General features: G+C 48.0%; 1 protein-coding gene across 1 annotated transcript; it reads right to left on the bottom strand.

Annotated features, from left to right (window-relative positions):
* Positions 1-216: 216 nt before the first annotated feature.
* Positions 217-8,121, bottom strand: LOC122379959. The gene is made up of 5 exons (XM_043362654.1): positions 8,059-8,121; positions 2,217-2,392; positions 1,664-1,840; positions 1,111-1,282; positions 217-773 (listed from the first exon to the last, which is right to left on the bottom strand). Exons 2-5 carry the CDS (start codon positions 2,357-2,359, stop codon positions 621-623), a joined length of 645 nt encoding a protein of 214 aa, XP_043218589.1. The 5' UTR covers positions 2,360-2,392; positions 8,059-8,121; the 3' UTR covers positions 217-620.
* Positions 8,122-8,578: the final 457 nt, after the last annotated feature.

The raw sequence follows: 8,578 nt of genomic DNA, 5'->3' as shown, positions 1-8,578 counted from the left end.
ATAAATTTTTCACGCCGGATCCGGCGGGACCATAGATCCTAACCTGCAGTTTCTTCGGAGATCCACTGAGATCATCAAGATCCATCACTCGGATCCATGCACATGTCTGCCATGGGACACCCTGCATCTATCTATCTATCTATCTACCCCGAAGCATATGTCATGTGCTTGTTTACAGCGATACCTTCATCCAGCTGCCAACAAATACGAGCTTGCCTCCCTTTTATGAATATATTTGCGATCGGTCAGCAACGACCATTCGTATTACACGATATCGTGAACACAGAACAATTCACGTTATTTTCACTGGCCTGGGTTATCGACATTCACGATAAAATGTGATAAGTTGTGTAGTGTATCGTACCTCGGTCTAAAATTGTATGAACAATCCCCCAAAGCCAACGAAACCCGCCATTATTTGTAATATGTACAAATGATTCATAATCTCATCCCCAACAATGAAGTGAATAATGAACCTCATAGCTCGTTAGTAGTAAACGTCGTTGCAATAAAACCAAAAACAAACAAAAGGTCATTGAACAGGCGTTAACAATAAATAACAACACCGTAACATCATGTCTCGCCGTTTCTTCGATCTCTCTATCGTGGATGTTGGCACATCACTGCCAGATTGGCGGTCCCGCGCTCAGGTAGTTGGCGGAGTTGTCGTCGAAGGGGTCATCCTGTCCGGGTCCGCTGGCCGGCGCCGTGCCGGTGTCGCCGATTCGGATCTCGTCCGCCTGCACCTTAGTGACCGCCAGCCGGTCGCCGCCCTGCGAACATAGCACGGTTTCATAGTGGGACGGCTCTGCATGCTTGAGGATTGCTGCGCTCTTACGTCTGAATGCTAACTAAAGTAGTTGTTTGATTTAACGATTGGTGTACTCATCTCCAGGCTCCCATTTAGCGATTGGGCACTAAAATCTCAAGGGTTTGAATTCCAATCATTATTTCATTGAATGCAAGTTGATTTCATGGGGCTAAACAACACGACGATTAAATTAGACGGTAAAAGCGTTTCGTTGCCTCACTCGGTCAGTGAGCACTCCGTAACAAAGTCGGCAGTAGGTACCGAAACTCCCAGCTCCCGCTCCCGCCGCGCCGTCTCACCTGTCCACCGGCGAGGCCCTGTTCGTACTGCTGCTGCTCCTGGCCGGCCTTCATCAGTGTGAGCAGCGACATGGGACAGGCCGAGTAGGCGGCGGCACAGTCGCCCCCGTCCGCCCCCCGCTCACTGGCCAACGAGTAGTCGTGCAACACGTCCACCAAAGACGGCTTCGGGCTGTGGGGAGGGGGAGGGGAGGGGAGTTAAGGGACCGTTGTTCTGACGGAGACACCTTTGATGTTTATTGCTAACGAGACTTTCTGAGGAACGCAATGCCTACTTTGCGAAATAAATTATAAGGAACTCACCGTGTTTCGTGTCCGTTTCATGACGATCAAAAGCAAATGTTTTCATCATTCCCGTATCGAGTCGCCGTAAAATATCGGCATTTATGTGCTAGCTGGGAAGCATGAAAGTAACTTTGAATTTTTTGTTTGTTTGTGCAAAATGAGAAAAATCGCATAGGTAGGTCGTCTGGTCGCCAATGCCATGCCATGCTGAGTCAATTCAATCCAACCTGTGCTGAATAATCTGCGCGGTTTACGTCCCCGAACTCACGAGAACACCACGTCGAACACCTCGCCCAGGATCGAGTTGCGTCCGATGGGCCGCTGGTGCATCTCGCAGATGAACCGCAGCAGGCAGGGCCGACCCTCGACGCCCACCGAGCTGAGCGAGCGCTCGATGGAGCCGAAAATCTCCAGCTGGTCGTGGGCTAAGCTGCGACCTTTACCGCTGCGGAGAGAAGCCGTCATGGGTTAGCGAGACGTAACGTGGGCATTAGGTATGAGATAAATCAACAGCGCATATGACGCATGGTTTGTTTCACCTTTCACAGTGACTTATTGTCTCATGGCCCTCAGATACTGCACGATTTTGTCTTACACCTTATCATTTATTTTTTAATTAGTTGCGTGAACAAGAACGCAGTTTGGGGTGACATAAATTCACAACGATATGCATTGACAATGACAATAAAAATATTTTAATGCATGATGAAAACATGAGAGGTATGAACGTTCAACGCTAATCACTAATCAGAGGGAAAACTAAAGCTGAGCGAGCGGCGAGCGGGCGGGCGCGGCGGATTGTCGGTCTGGCGGACACCCACCGTCCGCTAGACGAGGCGTTCTCGTCAAACAGCGTGTCCAGAAAGATGATGATGGGCATGAGGAACTGAACGATGCCGCGCAGTCGCGGCGTGCCGTCACCGTCGGCATCGGTCAGCACGGGCAGACTGATGGTGGTGGTCATCGACCAGAAGGGCCGTGAGAAGGCCAGGTCCGACTGAAACAGACAGCAGAGCCCGACTGAGAACAGCGCCCGCCGCGACCGACCGCCGCCCGCCGCGCCCGCTCGCTCACGGTTTACCTAAGGGGAAGTGAGAACTGGATAATAGCCCCACATACCCGCGCTTATCGTCTAAGTCGAAAAGATCCGTGATCAGAATGCTGGAGGTGAGCACGAGCAGCATGGAGCCGCGGAAATTGACGTCGTCCCAGGTCCAGCGGAGGGGCGGCAGGCCGACGATGTTGCGCACGCGGAACCGAGCGCCCTGAATGCTGAACCGCTGGCTCTCCAGCAGCTGCTGTAGCACCATTGTGAAGTGACGGAGGGACGGCTGGTGCTGGACTGATGTTATCAGTCTCGCTGAGGACATAAACGGAAATTGTCGCGGACTACGCCTGGCGACGGGAGCGACCGTCTGTTCGCTGCCGTTTAATGTTACCGAAATATAGCTCAGAAAGAATTTCCACCAGCAATGCGTTGGAAAATATGGTACAATAGTTACCTACAGGCATGGGAAGCAAATTGATACAGTTGAAGGAAGTGTTCAGACATTTTTGTTAATGCGTTGTGGCTCATCTGAGTCCAATTTACGCTGATTTTAGAATTATGTTTGGTTCGGTTATCAAACCAAGCGGCTGTTCTCATGAAATCACGCCATCACTTAAAACACTTAGAAACCTATTTACATTCTTTTGCTATAGGCAAGGTAACAATTTCATTCCAATTTTTCTGGCTATCCGTTTTGTTATTAGGTACACTTACTTGAACTAAAAGACGAGGGAAAATAAGAAAAATGTGTATGGTATTATCAATTTAGGTATACGATGTTTGCTTTGCAAATAGAAAATGGCATTGTTCAACAAAACGTATCTTACAAGATGCATGATTCGTGATTTGAAAAAAATGAGACTCTTTTACGACTAAGTCAAGATCTTGCAAAAAGGCATACGACCGTAATAACTAGACTTCCTTTTTCGAATCGCATTTTTACATTTCACAACCATTTAAGGACAAATTAAACATCAGGCACTTACCATGAATGACGAGCTCGGAGAACGGCGACAAAACACAGCACAACTATAACTGAACCGGTGCTGACGAGGCTACCGAAGCCAACAGTTGGACTCCGCAAGCAGCTTTTCACGACAAACGTCTTCCAAGTCTGTCCTTACTCCTAAGAGCGGAGACTGTGTGTCTGCGCGGCGGCTGGTGTCGGCTCCGACTGCCCTCTCGACTCGGGTCTGTCTCGGTCGACACCTCTGGACGCTCCGTTACGCGCGTCTCCCTCACGTGCGGCCCGGGCCGGTGTCACCCGGCGACCCGAGCCCGCTGTTTGCCGAGCGGCGGGTGCAGGCCACGCCTCCACCGCCCGGAGAACGCTAATTGGTGTCAATCTCTGGACAAACGGGCTGCTATCGGCTGGCGCGGCCGGGCAGGGTGTGAGCTCGGCATCGGCCACCCGAGCCGGAAAATGCCCCGCCCAGGACGGACACTCGGACATTGTTCGAGGATTCTAAGAACTAGACAGAAGTAAGTGGTTTTATATGATGATTCTATGCAAAGAATCATGCGGTAGCAGCGGCCATATTCTGTTTTTTAATTAAGCCTGTTGAGTTGACCTGACCGGTTGTCCTGAGACCGTGGGTAATGGGTATTGCCAGTCGTTGCGTCTCCTGACGGCGCATTCACTCGTTGTCCGCGTAGATCTAGCTCAGTAAGAGGAGAAACAACGACGAGTCGGGTCGTAAGTAGTAAGTAAATACCTTCTCTCAAATAGACCATGGGTCGTAGTCGTACCATACCTTCTCCTTCCGCTCGGCCACTTACATAGAGCTGAACGGGGGTCGAGAGGGCCGAGACTCATCGGTTCTCGCGGGATGAGGTGGATGGCCACATCTGGTGTCACCCAATTGACGTTCATTTTACGATCTCTCGGATTGAATAAGATAACTGAAGCTGAACCTTGATCTGCAAACCTCTCCGTTATGCTTGAGTTTGGGCGCATCTGATTTTTAGGTCAGGGCATGACCGGGCATCCCATCGTATGACGTATCATGCCGGGAGATGGGCGACGTTTCTCGTTCCCTGCACAACTTGACTACCCGTAGCGACGAGCAGTAAGCGAACTTCAGAAGAACGCAAACAATCATGAAAATACCAGCATCGTTTATTACAAGGTCGGGTGAAACTTCAGGTCAGCAGAGGTCATCATGTCACTAAATGTCAAATTATCATCATTTCGACGTTTTTTCTCGACAAATTGACATACAGCTCGTCAGCTAAAACCGTTAGAAAATTGCGAAGTATCCTTCAATATTTATTTTTAAAGAGATATTGAAGGATACTTTCACTTACTCTTTTAGAACGTCAAAATTGATTTTTCTAAACGTCTTTCCTGCAATTGCTTTTAGCAAACAGCTTGTACCTATGACATTGATTTTGCTGGCATCGTATTTCTCACGTGATGCGCCGAGTGAACTATAATTTTCACTTTTAACCCGCGAGTTGCTGGGGGGGGGGGCGTTAAACGCCCCCACTTTTTTCGCCGGGCCATAGCATAAAAACGGCGCGCCGCAGGCGCGCCAAATTTTGGGTACCTGTAGGGAATTGAATGAAGTTTATTGACACAAAGTTTCAAAAAAATCGGTCGGAAAATTTTTGAGATATCGAGGTTTTAGTGACGTCATGATTTCTGAGTTTTCGACCAAAAACGGCATTTGTTCAAAAAATCATATAAAATCACAGAATAGACATACAGACATGCCGTAAACGCCATTAGACTGCCAATACCATGAACAATCAAATGGCTATCTTCGATTATTGATTATCGTTCCGCATTTTCCAAAATCTTGAACTGAATCTTGGCAATTTCTCGTGACTACTTCACGACCATGATACATGCATTTCTTAAATTGAGGTTTTTGAGCCAAACACGTACACATATGATAAAATGAATGTGACCATCGTGTTCTACGCCCCAAATTCCCCTTAAAACATGTGTCACAGGCTGCGAATATCAGTTTTGATTTTCGGGGATATGTGCCTACCCGGTTGACCTGACCTTGACCCTGACCTATGCTTGATTGACCCCTACATGGAGCTGACACTCTTGTAGGCCTTATATGATGGATTGTGCACCGTTTTAACAGAGTTTATGACGAGAGGCGCCCATTGCGAAGTCCTGAAATCCATGCTACTGAAAGCCCGATTTCAGGTGTTTGACCTGACCTTGAGCCGACCTGTGACCTCAAAATTCAACTTTGAAGTACTCATCTGAAACGTTACGTCGCGTTCTTTCGTTTGCCGCCTCGTGCGTTTCGCTGCGCCTATTGGTTCTCGAGTTATCGGCTGGGGGCGTTTAACGCCCCCCCCCCCCCAGCAAACGGTGGGTGGCGAAATACCCCAGCAACTGCCGGGTTAAGAATGGTCGAAGCTTTAGGACATGACCTGAACGGAAAAGGTCATATTTAATATTAGTCGATCCGTCGAGGTGTTTTCATCAGCATACTATAGTATGCCTCTGTGACAAGTTATCGTTGAAAAAGTGTAGTGTTGACCTTTCATGACCTAAGGTAAACAGGGGTAAACATGGCCTACGAGTCACGGATGCACTTTTGCAATTAAGCAGCCTAATGATTTTGTTCTAAAGAGGATCAGTATATAAATTCTTCAAAGCAACCTTGCAGTCGATGTAGCTATTGGTTCTTTGAGAGCTGATGCTTTTATCGCTCGTCGTCTGCTGAAGTTATTTTACGTCTGTGACTGATGAATGTCACTTTTGACGAATCTTTGAATGGGCTATTAAACCGTAGGTGGATCAGTCCGAGGCTGGAGTCGGCAGTCTGATAAAGGGGACACTCCGACTCGCCATGGGAGAAGAGCGATGACAATCCAGCTTTACAGGAGACGGCAGGCAGGGAATAATCGGGCATTTGACAGTGACGGAACATAAGACGTTAACTGAGAAACGAACGACAAGAGTGGAGGGAGACTGTTGTCTCGGAGTTACTATACGGGAGCCCGTAGACAACAGACAGCGGTTGGACGGTATAGGTGCATAACGCCGAGCGCGCCTCGGCAGGCGCCGCCGGGCCGTGCAGGACCACCCAGCCGGCGCCCCGGTGGCCGGGCCATCCTCACCCCGCGGTACGGTCACTCCACTTCCAACTCATCGCCACTTGTGGCGGCCGAGTGTTATCTCACGGAGTCGATGGGCGTCACAATGAGGCAGGTCAGCGGTATGCTGATGAGGCTGGAGAGCGGCCCGTCAGCCGGCCGAGGAACCGACTGACCTCCGCTGGCGCGAGAGGAGAGGAGAGGAATTTGTCGGCGCCCAGCCGTTTAGCGTGTGCGGATTGGACACGATAGGCTGGGAAGTTATTCAGGCGAGATGTGGCCGAGTCAATATCGAATGGGCATGTCGTACACCGTGAACGGCGCCAAAACGTGGGCAAATACCGCGTATACACACAAACCATTAACTCAAAACAGCGATAACTACTTTAGGCGTGAAACATGCTTACCAAAACGCGGGTCAACGGCATTTACATACAGAGTTCACTTGGGCTTTCACCTTTCGGGGTGGCCGATTATATTCAACATTCATTCACTTACCTACTTACCTTGTTGTGTGAATTGTGAATTGGGTAACTATTAGCTTGTGAAGTGTGGTTGCTTAGTTTTTGCTCACTGACAAAAACCTTCGGGGTGCAGTTAGATGCGGTAAATTAAGGCAGAACACTTCAGTGCCATAGATGCGATTACCTTCCCTCCTGCAAGTTCCCCTTCGGGCGTGCGTGGAGAATCAATAAGTTGGCGAGGGCCAATACTCGGTTTCTGCTCTTTTGTAATAATAATGCATCTAATTTATTTTATAGGTACTATTGTTATTTTTATAGGTAGGGGAGAGTGGTGCAGGAGGCCCCCCCTTAAGCTCAGTTGCTATTTTTAGACAACTGATAATATTTAAGAGCAAACGTGTGCATGCGCTGTGAGCATGCATCATTTTCCCATACATATTTGCATTCAAAATGAATCTAGGGGGTACAAAAACCGTAAACTTTAACATTTTGGAAAAAGTTGCAAAAGGGCCTCTTACACTATGGGTATGGTAAGACGCCCCCCCCCCCCGGGTGTTTCACAAGTCAAGTCGACTTGTAAAAGACGCTTTGCGAACACAGCTGCAAGGCCTTTTATTTCGAAAAGCTAAGCAAATACGGTGTTATCGAAACCAAAAACACTTCCAAAGCGCTCGAACAATGCGAAAACTAGCACAACCAAACGCTGATGACCAACGAAAATTGTACCTACCTATTAGGAGAAAAGAAACAGAAAAAAGAAACAAAAACAAACTCCTTGAAAAAAGAATGCCACGCCTGCCGCAGGTGCAGGCGTTTTATCATCGGGGGCGTTTTTTATCGGGGGGCGTTTTATCATCCTCGAAGGGAGGGCCTCTTAAAAAAATGCAGTGTTTTAACGTCACAATATTTATGGTTTATGAGACATTTGCAGCGCACCAGAACAGGGTCTATTCTGAAGCTAACATGTGACAATTTCGATGAGATAAGATTGTAGTTTATAGCCATTGTTTTTTTCAGATATGTAAGGGTGATAAAGATGCATATATCTAGCAAGTAAAGGGGCAAAAACAGAAATAGACTTACCAAAAGTCGCTGCGACGCACCTGATACCTCAGGTTTCGTGAGTTGTTGTTTCAAGAGGGCTTCTGCTTTACGAGAACATTAAAAAATAAATAACATTATTGGTTTGGTAAAAAAAGCGATGGGGCCTCTTACCGACCCTGGGCGTCTTACACGGATCTCCCCTACTATTGTTATTAGTATTTATTATAAGCGGGCCTCCCTTGGCAGAATTGGGTGCCGTTCACCCCGGTCCAATAAGTTTCATTCAGCCCAAAAATTCAGTCCAAAAGGCACCTCCCTCTAATTCCTTGTTCTCGGGATTACGGTACCTATCTATATCGGTAGGTATATGAACACATCCTGACCTGGCCTAAATGCATGAAGACAACATCTGTGATCAAAACTAGCATGAAATTCGTGATCAGCGCCCCAAAAAACCTCACAACAGCTTCCCTTTACGAAGTTCTAGCAGGTCCAGATTTTCCCGACTTTTGGGTCATTGACCGGCCAACCAATGACCTAGGACCTTAAAATTTGGTAT

This window comes from Amphibalanus amphitrite, unplaced genomic scaffold (assembly GCF_019059575.1).
Source record: "Amphibalanus amphitrite isolate SeventyFive unplaced genomic scaffold, NRLGWU_Aamphi_draft 000087F_arrow, whole genome shotgun sequence".
NCBI classification, from domain to species: domain Eukaryota; kingdom Metazoa; phylum Arthropoda; class Thecostraca; order Balanomorpha; family Balanidae; genus Amphibalanus; species Amphibalanus amphitrite.
Note: the sequence above shows the minus strand (reverse complement) of the source record. Positions and strands in the feature narration are given on the sequence as shown.